General features: G+C 38.5%; 1 protein-coding gene across 11 annotated transcripts in view; it reads right to left on the reverse strand.

The window, feature by feature from the left end:
• ABI1 (abl interactor 1) overlaps nucleotides 1-17,632 on the reverse strand; it is a 77,542-nt gene that overhangs the window by 17,707 nt on the left and 42,203 nt on the right. For 7 of the 11 annotated variants that reach the window (XM_008930076.2, XM_008930070.2, XM_008930080.3 and 4 more), the window contains exons 3-5: nucleotides 10,835-11,011; nucleotides 1,091-1,105; nucleotides 271-371 (exon numbers count right to left, since the gene is read on the reverse strand). In XM_008930076.2, coding sequence (XP_008928324.1) covers nucleotides 271-371; nucleotides 1,091-1,105; nucleotides 10,835-11,011 — 293 coding nt within the window. The remainder of the gene's footprint in view (nucleotides 1-270; nucleotides 372-1,090; nucleotides 1,106-10,834; nucleotides 11,012-17,632) is intronic. The other 4 variants (XM_008930081.4, XM_008930077.4, XM_008930074.4 and 1 more) reach the window with 1 other exon arrangement.

Raw genomic sequence — 17,632 nt, forward strand, 5'->3', positions numbered from 1 at the left:
TTGAGATTCTTTTGTGTCACTAAGGATTTGTCCCCAAACACAACAGACTCCTCATTTACCCATATCTATAATAAACCTTTCAAATCTTTCAAAAGGTCATCAGGAAAATAAGAGTCAATGCAGCTGAAAGGGTTTATACAGAAAAGGTAATTGTGATTTTTTTGCTAAAGGCAATCAGAATTGTCATCTACCCATGAATTTAAGAAGCACCAACACAAGCACAATTAAAAGTCTCTATCACATGGTCAGGACCAAGCAGTCCATTCTTACCCCAGAGTTCCCCGGCCTGACATGGGAGGACTTGGTGGTTTTTGTGTAGGCGGATTTGTTCTTGACAAGGTGCCAGTTCTTGCAGGCTGGTTATTTCCATGCTGAAATAAGGGAAAACATGATTTTATTTTTGTAACAGAGCAGCCCTATTACTGACAGCTTTGGTTTTTTTTAAGTGTAAGAATATGAAGTGAGAATTCCCAGACAGCTTTCAAACAGCAAGTTTTCAGCTACACACAAGACAGACACCAGTAAATATAAAGAGTCTAAATACAAGCTTAATATTTTTGCTATCAATTTACAACAGACATCAGAAAGGTAGGCAATTGACAGGTTCACGCACAAATCTCTTATATAATTTTTTTCTTTAAAGGGAAGCCACATTTGTATTCATAGCCATTCAGGTGTTAATAATTTAAATCAAACTTTAACACTGACAGTACAATACAGCCAGCATGGCCCAGAATTTCTCAATTTGCCCTGCTATTTGACTAGCAGAGTCATTCAGGTTGTCTGGGAAATCTCCTGCAAAAAATGTAAGTGAAGGGATCAAGGCATCAACTAAATTCAGAGCAAAGCACTATATGTGTTAGAGAAATTAATGTATCTATGTATAAATGCAGATGTCAATGTATCACAGATATATTGACAAACGCTAAATGCTGTAAATAAAAAAAAGTATAGCATGTTTAATCTAAATATCCTATGGAAAGCAGAGGAGAGTGTAAGAGAGCGCTAGTTTTCAGTTTTAATGGCTCTGCAGCCTCTACTATCAGTCACATGAGGCACTGTGGGTCAAAGGAGAAATAATACTTCTTACCTTGGCTTTTAGCCACTTAACGTTGGCAAGAAAAGGGGGGGAAAAAGGTAGAAATTAATGGCAGATCCATCACAACTGATAGGACAGCTTAAACTACAGATAATCACATTTTTTAAAAAATCATTTGTGTCTACTGATAATTAGCTCATCCCAGTACACTAATAGAAATTTTACTGTCTCAGTCATTGAAAGTTCTGTGTCTGACAAAGTGAGCAGAGGAAAAGCACTTGTGTCAAAATTAAGTTTAGCTAAGCTTTGCCAGATATGTTTGCCAGGCTCCTCATGGGCAGTAAAGGTGTGGAAAGCGCTTTGCTGACCATTCAAGTACAAATCCAAATGAATGCTATTTCAGTGGCAACGTGCATTTAAGAATTCATTCACAGAACCACAGTTTCAGCTATATGTGCAGAAGAAACATGCCTGTTATTCTGACACTTAACCTTCACGTGTTTTGAAGAAATCCTAGCTGCTGCACTGAATGGCAAATAAAGAAAAGGGAATTTTCAACCAGGATGAGCAGCAGCGCCTTTCACCTCTGGTTTATTGACTGAAATCTGATTCAAGCCAGCACAACACTGGCTGCTCAAAACTGTGTTGGCATGGCTCTAATGATTGTTATTCTGAAATTCTAGCTCTTAGAGTCAAGTCATTATGTGACTCCACTGTATCATTTTAACAGCCTTTGTGATTGCAGAGGAAAAAAATATAAAAACTTCACCTCATGATGAAAGCATGTAAAATTCTAAATAAATTCAAGTCAAATTCTCTGATTTTTTTCGGCGGGGGCACCTAGGGGTGGAGGAATGGGATGCAGGGATAGACATTCATGTTTTTGAATGGGAAAAAGATTGGTTTCATCAGTTTGGGGAGGGGGGGAAGCAAACACAAACACCCAAAACATAAAATAATTCTGATGCTTTCTTTTTAGGTTGTTTGGAAATAAACTGTCACTTCCAGAAGAAGCCTCCTAAGGCACAGCATTTAAAACTGTGGTTTGCACTTTCTCTTCCTTCTCCAAGAAACACAGATCAGTTTAAAGGCATCCATGAACTCAGTAAAAAAAGTAAATAAAACATGCTATACAGTAATGTGCATTTGAGATTACCAACAGGGTCTGCAAAACCACTGAAAAACAGCTGGTGTTTACAAATCAAAAGAGATTGAAAGCCACTGCCCTAAAGTTATTCATATTGTAGAACAGAAACACAAAACCTGTTCCAAAATTCAAATGAAAAAGTTTAGCTCTGGTAAGTAAATTTTAAGGTCAACCCATTTACTCCCAGTCAGGGCAGAGGTTCATCACCAGAGTGGCAGGCACTTAAACCACTTCTGTCCCCATATACTTATTTCATGGATAAACATGAAGGCTCAGTTTCCAAGATGCCAGAGTAGTCTCCAAGGTATTATATTTTTAAAACAGGCCTTTAGCACTGAAAATTGCTTTCTCCTCTCACAGGAATATGTGACTCTTCCCCTTACTTCACCAGTTGCCAGGGGCAATGGCATAATACAAGGAATTTGTTAAAGGAGACCAAAAAGTGAAAAACTCTTGGTCCTGTCTCTCACCAGCAGCCATAGCTAGAAACTTTTTAAAGGCTTAAAAGGAAGGGTGGCATGGTTTCTTATCCAGCCTCTACTACTAAATTTGCCTGCCTCAAAGATATAAACCCAAAATGCTTCCTTTCTCTCCTTTGCTTATGCAGTGTCACTCAGCATTTATGGTGAGTATCTCCACCCCCTTTTTAATCCCTGTTACATTCTGCCTCCGCTGCAGTGACAATATGAGTATCAACATCTAGCAATGATTCAGTTATCTTCATCTTATTTCAAGCCTTTCTACTGCTAAGTACTGTTTAACACACTAAACATTTATCTCAAGTCCAACAGCACTTAACCTTTATTTCTATCTCTAGCCCTACATCAGGTGAGCGTCATCTCTTTTGCTATGAGTTAAGCAATATACAGATACACACTTGACTGTGCAGAAGAATTAGAAACTGTTGTCATACTGCTTTCTATAAGTAAAAAGATCCTCTCTGTTGCTGTCAGTATAAACAAGAACTGGGATTCACATGGGAGAGGAACTCCTGATCCAAAAGACCTAAGTAAGGGAGGAAAGCAAATGAATCAAAGCGAGATGAACCATATGGCTATTTAATCATGGTTAACAAGCTAATTAATTAGGAGGAGACTTTTTTTTTTAATTTATTGGCTGAGCTTATGAGGTTAACATTGCTGCATTTCTTGGTCTGAAAACAAAATGTAATGCTTTCTAAGCAACTAAAGAAAACTGCTTGGAATTGGGAACAGTTTATGCAACAGAGTCTAGACTCGCCATGATTTTAAGGAAAAGGTGAAAAAAAGATAGCAGAAAACCAAAAGGAAAAGTGGGCAACATGTTTAATGTACATTCAAGCATCTCTCTACAAATGCCTCTAGGCCAGCTAGCCAGTTGGCAGAACATGACCATCACCAACTTGCCTGATTAGTACCGAGAAGGTCAGAGCCAGGAAGGAAGGAAATGCAGGGCATGAAGAGAAGCAGCAGCATGCATAATGTTCACAGCTTGAAGAGGGAAGAGACTGTTCTAAGAGGGTATAAAATAAGAGATGGGAGATGCAAAAGGAAAATGGCTTAGTCAAATAAAAAGCACCATTGAGAACTCCTGCAGAAGCCATGAGGAGCATGAGTCGCTTCTCCTGCTACTTGTAGTACTGTACACACAGGAGACAGTTGTCAGCCAGATACCGGCATCCAGGATGACACACAGATTAGAACAAAAACAGTGTGTCGGCTTGCTGGGAATGCTTGTGATGCTGAGGCAGACATCTAGATAGAACAGCATGTTCCCAGAAACAAGACAGCAGGGTAAGCAGCAGTACTGGTTGGGCTTTCTTGCAACCATCATAACAGAGAGATGTTTTAAAGAAGCAAGCAGAACAATTTTGCCTTTTCAGGGAAAACCCAAAAGGCATGTGGCAGTCCTGGATAAAGCTTTAAGGGTTGTCACAAAACTAAGAAACCACAGTCTCAGGTTCAAGAAACAGGAGTCAACCTTTTTGCATTTCCAAAATATCACAGCTAGGGCAGTGACACATCTGCAGGGTTTCAACAGCAAAGACTGACCAAAGTTGACCAAAGACTGAGAGCCAACAGTGGACTGGAAAGCAGTAATGCAATGGGCAAAAGAGGTGTTTGCAACAGCCATGCAAGGCATTTATCAAAGCCAAAAGTGAGGCTGCTCCATAACTGATGCCAGGAATTTAGAACACCTGGACAGAAGAATTTCAGCTGTGGGTTTGGAAGGACAAGAAATGATTGCTCATACCAGGAGGCTTACTTGCTTAAGGCAACTATTTTGGCAATTCCAGTATACTCAGTTCTGGTAGCCTAAACAGTACAAAACCACCTGCAAATAAAGGCAGTACTGCAGGTTGCTGTAACTGAGGGCAAAGGGAACAAGACCAAGAATTGCATGAATGGATAGGGTGTGAGGCAATCAGAAGTACCTGCTGGTAGCTAAAGGATGTCCAGAACATTGAGGGACTCCAATGGTTGGCCTCAGGAGGAGCCATTTAACTGTTTTTAATAGTTTTCATGCAAAGTAACAAGTTGTGGGGGAACATTAGTCATGATTCAGGGAACTATAAAGCTATCATTTGAGCTACAAACTGTGCTTGGAAACCTAGGGGTAGGGATGTTGCACACAACTCATTAATGTGAGCAACTGTATCTATAAGCATACAAAAGGCCACCTGCACACAGAAGCAAAATTCTTATCACAATGAGGTCCAGCAAGTTTCTCCTGCACATGTCAGCTATGAACTCTCCAATTTCAGATTGCGGGAACTTCAAATCTCTATGCAGGCTGCTCGTACTTCCCCTTGTCGCTCACTATTTCTCCAACTCCTGAATTTAAAGAGCCAATTTCTCTATATCCTGCCATATTTAGAATCACTGAAAGTCATAATTAAAGATCATGCAATATAAGTGCTGATCAATGGAAACAAAAGTTTACAAAGTGTGCCACTCCGATCTCCATTAATAGTAAGTATCTCCATTAATAGTAAGTTACAAGTAATATACTTGTAACTTTAATATTTATGGTCTGCAAAAGCAATAATTGGCCTAAGATCAGTCAACCTTTGACCAGTAATCACAGTCATCAACTGCAATAGAAAAAAAAAAACCACCATGATTGCTCTTGACTCTTTAGTCAACCTCCCCTTTTACTTAAAAAAGGTATTTCCTTTATTAGTCAAGGAAGACTGTCCCTACAGAAAGGTAGCTGGCCAGTAAACCTTTTGAAGTGCTATTATATGTGTGCAGCTTGGCAATTTTGCTCAAGATTGCCTCCTGCCTCACCAGTGGAAGAGTTTTGGAATACCACAAGGTGACACAGAGCAAGAAAAGCAGCAGCTGGAAAGGTGCTTGTATATGAAGGTATGGGATGGCTGAGGAAAAGAAAGAGTAAAACCCCAAGTCTAGAATATGGTTTCCTTACAGAAATCAAGATATGGAGTTTGGGAGAATATATAATCAAAGATGCCTTTCAGCAGGCAGGCTGTATGTGGGTGTCAGACACCCAGGGTAACACACTTCTGCCACTAGTTTTGTGCAGTTTTCACGAAATGATTCCTGTGTCTCAATTTTCTTACCAGAATGTGTCAGAAGCCTTTTTTGTTCTTTATCTCCTTATAGTCCATGCTAAAGCAGATTTTTTTGGAGAAAATTTAGGGTTCAAATCAATATTTCTTTCAAAATTGAACATATGTAGGTAAGTCTCTCACCAGTGAAATTTTACCTTTATCTTTTAACTATAACCTCTCCCTATATTATCTGCAACATAATAATTAGCCTTCTGTTAACAGCAAACAGATGTAGCTTGTCAGTATTGCTTCTCTCCTTTATTTTTGTTTGTTTCCAATTAAAAGGCAAAAATTTTCACGTCAAATGTGACCTTACAATGTTTTTTACATTTTAAACTTCTATTAACATAGGAAAACCTGCTCATGGATGATAAACGAACCTTATACTGTTCCCTCAGCACTCAGTAGTCTTGTTCAGACAAAGATACCAAGATTCCTGCCTTTAAAGACTTCAAGCTTTTTCAATTGAGTTGGTAGCTTTGCATCTAGCTACAATAAAAAAGGTTAACGCAAAAAAAAGTATTTTCAAAATTAGAAAACAAAGAGACCTCAAAGTTTTGAGTTTTCTTTGCAAGCTGAAAGGCTTGAAACCTACATTGAATCAGATGACACTAGGCACGCTTCTGATTTCTAGTAGCAAGTGCCCTACGGAAAGCACGCAGTGTTAACACTCACAACAGAGTCATTAGAGTTGGCAACAGGAAGTCACTATTTCCCCCAGAGAAGCATTCTTTACCCTACAGCAGTATTTACTGTTTGGCCGTGACCCCAGAGGGATGATGTGACATTAATGAAATTGGCAACATGACATCCTTTGAAGCGTGAATGTCTGATAGAGGCTGGTGAGGGGACAAAGGCAGCAGCAGCTCAGGTTTAGGATCCCTATCTCACTTTGGTTTTATTACAGTGAATTATTTAAAAGTTAATACTCCAGTGGCTAACACATAAACAGCGTTACCCTAAAGGGTAAGTAGGCACGATTAGGTAGCCTTCCACCCTCATATCAGCATCTCATCTGCATGTTTCTTTTGCACTGACACAGATGAAAGCATGAGGACTGCAGGCAAGTAGGACAGGCTAAGAAGGGTGGGTGAGAGCAAGACACCCTTCTCTAAGCTTGGTGTTTGCTAAGTTCTGGCCCAAGCCCTACTTTAAGGGAGTCCTTCCAACTTCTATTTGCTTGAGAAAGATTTCTGAATGCTTAACTCCTGTTTGACTTCCTGGGCTCAAAATCTTCTTATAGTTTTAATGTGCTGAAATGCAAATTTTTTTATGGTGACAAAATTATTTTTTTTTTTAAATAAAGCTGAAAAGCAATAATCTTCACATACAATTTAAGTTTGGTTTTGAAGAACTATTAGTTCCATAAAATGAACTTGATCCCATTACAGCTATTAGGCATTTCAATTAGGCATGTATTCAACATTTTATCTGCCTGTACCATAAGGCATCATTTCAATTTCCTACTTAGCTGCCATTTTACAAATTGCTGCAATTCCACTTGCCTCCTAATCGAAAAAGATTATAATAAATTCAAAGGCCACTCTGAATTTGGTTTTTAAGGGCAAATTCTAGGGCTTTTAAGACAGCTTCCAAGCTTCCTCCTTCTTCTCCCCACTCTTAAACTAAGGATTTTCTGTATGAGTAATTGTGTCTGACTTATTTATTTGCTGGCACAGTATATTTTTTCTTTCCTTTCACAAAAAAAGGAGAAAAAGAGGAAGGAAATGTTCAAGTAGCCTCTGCCTAATAATTTTAAACCAAGCTCCACACAGGAAGGTAGACACTCATATCACGACAGTTGCTCTTGTTTACCAAGAACAACTTCAGCTACATTCCCCTATGCCCAGAGGGTGACAGCTGAGCAACTATTTAACAGACCAGCAGAAATGCCTGCCTGTGTGTTTCTCGGAGCCATCCTCACAAACTGTGTTGCAAGGCAAAGCCTTCTTGCTAGCAAATCAACTTTAAAAGCCCTCCTAATTTTGACTGATGCTAGCCTCGGCTTTATAGGGATATATATATAAAAAACAGCAACTTTCTTCCTTTTGGAGACATTGTCTATAACTGTCCCTGCAACTCTGTCATCCTAGGATGCTCTACAAAAGCTTTTCAACCAAGAAGCTGCTGGGGGAGGAAAAAGCACTGCCTTCCGAGGAAATGTCTCCCATCAGTGAGGAAACCTGCTATAGAGAGCAGCTGCTTACATCACTGCCACCTCCACCCTCACCTGCCCCCACAAAAATTGCTGCATGTTATGTGAGACAGAAGGAAGCAGGTAGAGCTGTTCTTCCTGCCCCATGTGCAGGCACCTGCTTTTGCATCCCTTCTACACAGCCATAAGAAGCAGAGACAAAGAAAATGAGCTGTGAGTATATATAGGAGGTGTTCCTGCATTTGCTCAGATGGAAAAATGTATGGCGAAGACAGCATTTACCCTGAAGATTACACCTTTCTGGTTTTTTAACTCTGAGAGACATTATTTTTATGTACACTTTTTATAAAAAATAATTCAGGATCACCATGAAAAATATACTGCATATTTAAATCACATTTTTCTTAGTATCAATATTTAATGAAATCAATAAAAGCAGAAACAGGGTATAATCCAGTCTGTATTTTTGATTTCTCTTCCTTGTGTTTTTCCTTTCTGTTTCTTTATCAAAGCCTGCACCAGAACACAACAGAGTCCCACTAACAGCAATATTGTCATCTGCAGATTTCAAAGTGTTACATAAATTTTATTTAATACTTAAATGCCAATGTATGTGTTGTACTTTATTTTAATGATAGTGGTTACAGCAGAAGACATTTAAGGACCCACAAGTTAGCCAAACTGACAATTATTCTAGGCAAAACTCAAACTTCTTTTCCTCTGGAAAAACATGGTTTATAAGGCCTTGTTGGACATGTTGCTGTCCAACTTAGGGTGAAGTTTTTGCTCAAGAAAATAACACTTAACAGAATCTAAAGCATCTTCTAAGACCATTCTGGACAAGATAAAGTTTGTAATTCAATATGCTTCCCCCTGATTTGTATGTCCAAGTGGCAACTCAGGTTCTCAGCATCATCTGTTATTTGTGCTGACTTCCAACAGGACCTGACCTGGTTTCTGAAGTTGTTTTGGTTTGATTTTCTTATAACAGCACCAGCTACATCTAGGTTTGCAGACAAAGTAAGCTACTTCCTTCAGAGCTTTGATCTGTGTCACTCTTGGAACCCAATTAATATGATGGCTAAAACATTTAATTATATCATTGCTTAATGACATAATGACATAATGAGTGTGTCCAGCAGTGTGTCCAGTGAATGTCAACACTAATGAAGGTGTCAAATGCATGACAGCCACCTTGAACTATATACCTGAGGTCTGGTTGGCAGCTTATTTCATTTGTGTAACGAGTCTACATAGAAAATACCAACTAAGTGTTTCATGCCTTCCACAGTTGTAAAAATAACTTAGGCAAACCACTCAATGAAGAAACAATAGCAAGATATAATTTGCAGCTGACTTCTAATGAGTTGGTAAATTTGGTTACTACTAGAAGCTTTTTTTTACCTCTGAAAAGACCAAGTTTTTAATATAGAATAAACCACTAACATTTAAAAAAACCCGTTACCAGAAAAATAGTATAAGAGCTGCCTAGAAATAGGTAAACAGCACTTTATTTCCACCCCCTAAACAAAGAGGGTCACGTGAATAAAGACACTGGTATTCCCAAAAGCAAATAGCCATATTGGAAAATGCAACTGCTATGCCTTAACAACTTCAGCCTTCATGGATCAAACCACCTGTTCTGAGCCTGCACAATGCAAGTAGTTCAGCAAAGCATCAGTTTCAGAGACTAACAGTAATTATTCTACTTTTTAAAAGTCTCCTACAGCACTTGATCCCTGGAGCACTTAAATGCAGAAACCAATAACCTGACACTGAATTCCTGTGTTCTCTATTCATAGAGCACTCGAATGCAGACTGTACTGAAAAATCACCAATTTCTCTGACTCCAGTGTTTCTATTTTATAGAAATTCAGACCACGTCTTTCAGACTTCTACACAAGACTGTTTTTCATCCAGTCTGGCTTCAATCATTAGTGTAAAAAACCAGGTTTAATACAGGTTTAGTTACAAACAAAAGAAAAAGATCAGGTAGTCTAAAGTCGCTACATTAATTCATAGGCTAGAGCTGTCAGGGTATAGAACTGCTTTTCAACTTGTGTTGGAATTAGATTCCTCTGGCCACTGGGAGGGTTACTACAAAGCAGGAGGGACACTGGTACTCTTTTGTGTCAAGTAATTCTGAAAGATCTGCTCCTCAAGAGCTCAGCCATTCAAAGGGCACACGATGGGCTGATGTAGCTGCACAAGTGACTGACCAGAGCATATCAAGCTTTAGAGGATACTGGGGCATCCAAAGGAAGATTATTGCAAACTGAATATACCTGGAAGGCCTGCTCTAGAGGGATACAAAGGTATATTATTACAAAAAGATGTCCAGGGAGCAAATGATGTTATACTAATTCATTTCAATTATGACCACTTCAAGGGAGGTAGACATAAATTTATGAAGGTTTTTATTTAGAGAAAAGGAAAACAAGGCTGTCCCAAAAGCATGGGAGTGAGACATCAAAAATCACTGAGATTTAAATGCAAACTAGCTGACCCCCTTTCTCCTGTCCACCCTCCAAAACACCCCACCCCCCAGCTAGTTTCCCCATAGGAAAGGACTTAATTTTTCTCAATAACTAAAGAAGTAAAGGGAGTGGCAGAGACAATTTAATCAAAAGGAGGAAGGAGCAATCCTAAAAGTCAGTCGTGGCTTTTTTTGACAAGTCATTAGCCTAAGATTATGAGCCATTATTTCCTGACAGTATGACTACCACTGACAGTCACAAGGTTATGGCAAACATTGCTCAAAAAACCCTCACTGTAAAACAATCCATTTTGTTATTGTAATGTTTGTATGTGGGAGCATATCAAACCCATAATCCTTCCTATCATAAAGGAACTCATCATTTTAATATCAGTAGCATTCTGCCCTGACCCTATCTCCTGGTCTGTGTTACTTGGAGTCCTCAAGTATCCGGGTATTCTTACCTTTACGCCATGGCCAACATCATCCAGCACCGTGTAGTCTATAGGTTTTCGAATATACCTTACAGGACGTTCCATGTTCGCTGGTGCTATAATTTTGTGAGTTCTTGATGTGTTCTTATTGGTCGTCAAAATGCCTATCTCTCTGCGAGCGACCTTTTCTTTATGGATGTCCACAGTCTAGATTGAAAACAAGAAAGTATGGGTTTCTTTAGGCATTTGTTGGTTTTTTTATAGAGCTAGCTACATGTTTAGGCTTCACTGTTAGATGAAGAGTCTGAACTAAGTTAATGTGGCTGGAAGGATGCCAGTTTATTGATGAAATGAGTTAAATCTACACGAATGTTGTTAGAAAACTACACCTTAATGAAATAACCAATATTAATAATAAAATTACAATTATACATTACTGGTTTGACACTCTAAAGACACTATGCAGATACAGTCCTTGCAGATTAACCCTCAGTGTTCTTATGACTGGCACTAGTAATAAATTACTCTGACTCCACAGCTGGGAAACCAGGACAGACAAGCTAAGCAATTTGCCCACAGCCCAGAGGGGGACTAAGCTTGGGAAGTCTGTGCAGTAATTTCTTTCAGCAAAGCCATCAGTGCATGTCAGAGTAAGAGTCTGCACGGAGAAGGACTAATTTCAGCACTGAGGCTAGTTTCAATCATAGTGTTCATAGCAGCTTTACTAAAAAGAATAAAACAAAGCCTTAAAGATGCAAGTAAAGGAACATAAAATATGCTGGGTACCATAATTTTATTAGAAAAATACCTAAAGAGACAAAGAAAAGCCAGTCCAGCAGTCCATGAAAAATCAAGCTAAGCTTCACATAACAGACACTTTTCTACATGCAATATAACCACTGCTTAAACCCTAGCTGAAGAAGAACAAGTGCAAATCAAGCATCAGATGTCACAGGAACTCCCACCTCTAGAAAGCCTATTTCAAGCTTCAGGGATTGAATTTACTGGTTTAAGTACCTACTAGAACTTCAGAATCTCGTTGCAGGAGATGGTGTTTGACAAAAACCACCAGTTGGAGCAAAACCTATCAAGTCACCACTTTTTCCACTAAAGAAACTAATTCTTAGTCTGTAAGCATCAATTCCTCCTAGAGAGACTGTCATAGGAGAAAAAAAAAAGAGTGAAGGTTCAGAAGGAAGGAAAAATCCTTGTCCATCAGTATTCGTTTAGGTATGTCTCTAGAAATAGTCTTATCTAAAATGAATGTTGTGATGTGCAAAGTTTTGTTTAGTGAAGCAGAGTCAAAGATGAAGCACAGAATTAGTTTTCACTCTACTTCTGTATGAGGTAAGATGAAAAAAAACAAGGTCAGTATCCAGGAAATGACCATTTCTAGGAAAGCCAGCATTCAGTGTTCACTGTGAAATGTCTTCAGCAGAACTGCTTTTTTCAGTAACTGGTACACATGCTCAAGTAATCTTAAATTCTCCTGACTACAGAAAGACATAAACCCCTCCTTAATAGGTTTGTTAGATACCATTGCAGATTATAAGTGGGAACACAAGTGGAGAAGCACCTAAAGCAGGAATACCAAGCAAGCTTGTTTTTACAGCTTAGAGCTAAATAACAGACTACTTGTAACATTGCAAAAGGTTCTTTTACTTTGGAAGCACAGAGAATCTTAACAGAAGTAAGAGTTGTGATTTTCCAGAGCAACGCAGGACATTAAAAATGTATGTCTGCATTAGCTTACTTGAAATAAATTAATTAAATATTCCAATAAAACTTTAGAGAAAGCTTTATTGTTCTAAATGCTCATGCTCTGAAGAATCCCCAAGTCAGGAATTTAAAAAATACCTTTTCAAGAGACAATCCTATATATCAAGAATTTACCACATCAGTATCAGATATCACCCACTGCAGCCACATTTGCTCTCATGGCCAATTTCACAGATGATAGCATGAGGACTAAAGAATAAGACTACTCATTTTTTCAAATCCAGCTATTATTTGTTCTTTTCCTTTTAGAGAGTAAAACATACATGTTAGTTCTGCCTTTAGTTTGTTTCTTGATCTTGCTGAAAAGGATTATGAGTGTTGTGCCACATGTTCTTGGATCATCTCTCTTCCAATTTCTCCACACAACCCGAGCCTTTCTGTTCAATAACAGCAGTTCTCAAACTACCTTTTAAAACTCTTCAATAAATAAGCAACTCTTCATATTTTCTAATACATGAGCACTGCATAGGTGAGAAAAAGAACCAACCTTAGAGCCAATGAACAACATAGCAATATAGGAGGCTGAGAACACCAATCTGAGAAACACTCTACAATGTTTCAAAATCGGATATTTTAAAATACTATGTCCCTTGAAATAAATCATGCTTCTACTTCATTCTCACAAAACAAATCTGTTATTACCAATAAATTCATTTTTTGTTCAGTGGATGGACAAAAATGCATCTTTATACTAAGCATTCTCTTAACGTTCATAGCAAAAGAAAAGAGAAATGAAACAAAACAAAGCCCTTCACAGTACAAAAAGATGCATCTTCTCCTAGCAGGTAGTCCACAAAGTCTGATTTTTCCTCCCTAAAACAATGAAAATTCCATAAGTTACTGCAGCAGAGGGTAAGAAATTCCAGGAAAAGATGCTGTACCATATCTGTTTTGGAAACTAAAGTAATACTGCAACACGTTGTTAATGGAAAAAACTCTTAGAACAAGAAAAGAGCATATATTAATTTTATTAGACAGCTTATCCAAAATGAAGTAGTGATCTGTAAAGCCTTTGCATGGATTTCAGTAAGGTAAACAAAGCAAAGAGGAGACTGACTGTATCAGAGAGCAAAGAGGAGGCTGTATCATAGCACAGGGCCAGCAACGGGGCACATATGGAAGCCCTGAACAGCATTCAGGCATGTCTGTGCAAGAGACTAATTTGCTGTTCAAAGCAAACGAGACTGCAACTCCCACCACATCTGGTGCACCGGAAAAGCATGGCGGGATTTTACCCCTATGCAAAGAAAAGGCTCACAGCATATGCTTTGCCCAGAGCAATAGGCTGCCCATCAGAGCTACTAGACAGCATCTTACTTCAAGAAATTACTTTTTTTTTTTAGATCTGCATATTACTAACTCTGATGTGAACATTATGCAAAACAAAGCACGCAACAATTGCTCATTTTTCTATTTTTATTTGTATCTATTTGCTTGACATTCGTGTGGAAGTTTATTCTTTAGTCATAGGCAATGTTTTTCACTTCCAAAAGAGGAAATACTCGACACACAAACAATTTTTAGTAGGACAGCATAGTTATCCAGCCAGATGAGTTAATGTGCAAGAGACACATGCCACACATACCAGGTAACAGCCAAAACAGACAATTCTCAAAAAACTCTGGTCACATTTGACATCTGTAGCTATGAGTAAGTGTTTGTTCTGATATGGTAACAAGACAGCTAAACAGTAGCTGTTTTGTGATTTCATGCATAAAACCTACTTCTAAACATCAAAGACAGTGGAGCAAAGTATGGCAAGCTGGCTTGGGTTAACGCAGGTTAATAAGCATTAGCAAAGAGTCAGACCAGCTTCACGTATGTTTGGCCTGGGCTGAAACATAAATATGTATCATAACTTAAAATCAGAGGTATTGGGATGGGATTCTCACTCCTAGACAACATAATCCAGTGACAAAAAGTCCAGCATTATATTGATTTGGAGAAGAGGGAAAAGTACAACATGTTTCCTTTGGGAAGCAAAATTTAACTTAACCCCCTTTGCCATTATAACTGGGTGCTAGGGACTATGCCAGCTAATCCAGAAGCAAAATTAAGCTTGGAGGTTGAAGGAACTGTTAATTATTAGCTGCCTCCACTATCTTTCTTCTTCAAGTCATATGAAAAACCCAGTTGAACAACACGATGTAGAGTTAAATTTTAACTGTTTGCTTCCTCAGAAGTAGCATCAAGGCCAAGTGGAGCACAGCAATGATACAGCAAATAGTCATTCTTTTATTATTCTGTGCTGTAGATAGCACTCTATCCATGTGCTAGAGTGTGCAAGCCCAGAACAAACAATTTACAAGAAAGAGAGAATGCAGTACATCTGGCCAAGCTAATTTGAGGATATCTTTAATATTTTAATACAGCTCACACATCTAGGGATATGGGGAGGAGGCAGGGGAAGGGAAAAAGAAAACCAATTCAAGCTTCTACAACCTTTTTTAATCCTGAACCACTGCAACTCAAATTTATGAGCCAGATACTCACACAGCCACCACTTCTCTCACCAAATGGATGCACAGGGAATAAAAGAAAAAGAATAATCTCTATCAAATCAATTCCACTAACAAGGTACTGCCAACCTCATGCTGTCCTGAAGGACGGGATAACTCATTACACTAATACCACAAATTTACACCAGGCAAATACCCTTTAGATTTGTACTCCAGAAGTGTTGTGCAGGAAAACTCCAAGTTTCCTACTCTGCTCCTCCCCAGTTCCTCACAAATGAAGCTGTAACAGCACACACACTGACCTGTGTGGTGGAGCTGGAAAAAGCTGCCAGGCTTTTGGGAAGTGTGGAGTAATGGTTAGGGGAGAGAACAACTCCCCAGTCCTTAACAGTGAAAGTGGTGGCTACCAGGTAAAAGGAGTGGACAAACAAAACTCCCCAAAAGAGAGACTAAGATACAGTGTAGAAAGTTACAAATTAACCAAACCACCAAAAAAACCCCCACTTAGGAAACACTCCCCCTTCCCACCCCCAAAAGCCCCAAAACTGAAATCACCATGAGTTTGAGGAAGAGCACAAAGTCACTTCAAGGACATTTCCTTCATTTAAAAAAACCTAACATCCAAACACATAAGAGAAAAAAAATCCTAAAATTACACCACCATTTTTACTGACAGCTTTTCAGGCCATTTCATGCAATGGTTTTAAGAACTTTTATTTTCACATCATGGACGGCCTTAAAACACATGTCCTGTGCTGCACACTGCTACAAGCCAGTAACTTTTCAATTCATCCCTAAGCCACTCAGACAAAAAGAAATGTAGGCTCAAAATCTACAGGCTTCCTTAAGCCACTACTTTCTCTAAAGTGAGGAGACAAGGAAGGCCAGGTAGCTTTACTGGCAGCAGTTTTCTGTAATTTTGACATTGTATCCCTTTCTTGATTTTTCAGTTCCTGTTGAACATAGAGTTGGGTCTGTTACTAACATTGTATTTCAAGTAAGTAAAGCCCTAGTTACAGGGTAATCAGTGTTATATACACACCTAAATGTTAACAGTATATTAGAATTACTTTATACAAACAAAACCACAGACTTATAAAAGAATGACATTGAAAAAAGAGCCCTAAAACCTCTAATCAAAAATAAGCCAATTGGAACAGTAGATTTGACATACCCCATCAGGCTGGCAATCCATCAAATATAGCATCTCACTTCAGCAAAAACTGTGCCTGATGTGACACAAAATACTGGGCAAAGACACAGGCTTCACAGTGAATCTTGTCAATAAAACTAGAATATGTGGGATAGACAGTGACGCAGAGAAAGTTTAGTGTCCAACCTCGACCTCTGGGATAACTGTCTGGATTCTAAGCTTACTACTTTACATTTGCATATGAAAAGTAAGTTCTGTTCTACTACCCGTAAAAATGAGCTGCAGCTTCAGATTTAGGTGGTAATAGCAGTAAAATACATATAGTTGAATACTAAACACATTCTAACACCAAAAATATTTTCTACAAGTTCATACACCGAGACTATAAATAGTAGTGTTAACCAAAGGAAAGATAATTTGAGAAACAAACACTAAGGTGCTTTCAGCATCCTTTAAATAAATAAAAATTACCCAAACCCTCAATCTTTGCAATCTGTTCCTAGACCCAGCTCTAACCCTCATTGTCATTCTCCAAAATTACAGATTTTGTTGTCTTGCTCTATAGTTCATATAATAAGCTTCCCTGAAATGAAAATAAACTGATGAGACTAAGAACATAAGCTTGTTTCTGTTTTAGAAATACAGATTTATTCCACTGCTACTTCCACAAAGAAATTGTATTTAATAAGACTCTAATAGATGAGTTATGGATAATAGAGTAATGGCATTGAAGAGACCCTGGACAAGGCACGCCGTACAGGCCACTTGCAAGAAGTCAGTTTGACCTACAAAAAGAACAATAAAATCCCCAGCTTTAATGAGCTCAGACAGACAGAACTTCTTCAGTGAGAGCACCATTTTATGCTGTTATTTTGTAAAGAAAATTCAACAGAAAACTCAGTATTATTCAACACAGGAAGTGTCAACATATTTAAACTGCAAGAGGAATATTCTACAGAAAAGATCAATTATAGGTATAAAGCACATCAGGCAAGTGAGTAGTTTGTGGGTTTATGACACATACAGTCACATACCTGCACAATGTTACAAAGTACACATTTCATTAACTCATGATTAAAGTGCTAGTAATTCAAGCATTTGACTTGATGACTAGTGTGTGTATATATATATATATATATATATATATAGCATGATCCCCACCAAGATACTGTTCGAGAAACTTAAGAATTTATCTATGGAACTAAAATAAATTATTTCCATCTGTTATCCAGGAGAGTCTGAGACTAAGCAAGCCTGGCCTCAGGGGAGACACAGAGAGCAGAGTGTCAGCACAACTGGCATTGGTCACCCTTGTTATCGCTATGCACGCACTCATTTAGTCCATGGGGATCTTCTCCCAAGTATGAGGCTGTACTGGCACTGGGAATTAGAACTGTCAATTCCATTGACTAGAAATTGTTTGAATACCCAAATTGT

This window comes from Manacus vitellinus, unplaced genomic scaffold, assembly GCF_001715985.3.
Source record: "Manacus vitellinus isolate BGI_N305 unplaced genomic scaffold, ASM171598v3 scaffold_3_pilon, whole genome shotgun sequence".
NCBI lineage: Eukaryota > Metazoa > Chordata > Aves > Passeriformes > Pipridae > Manacus > Manacus vitellinus.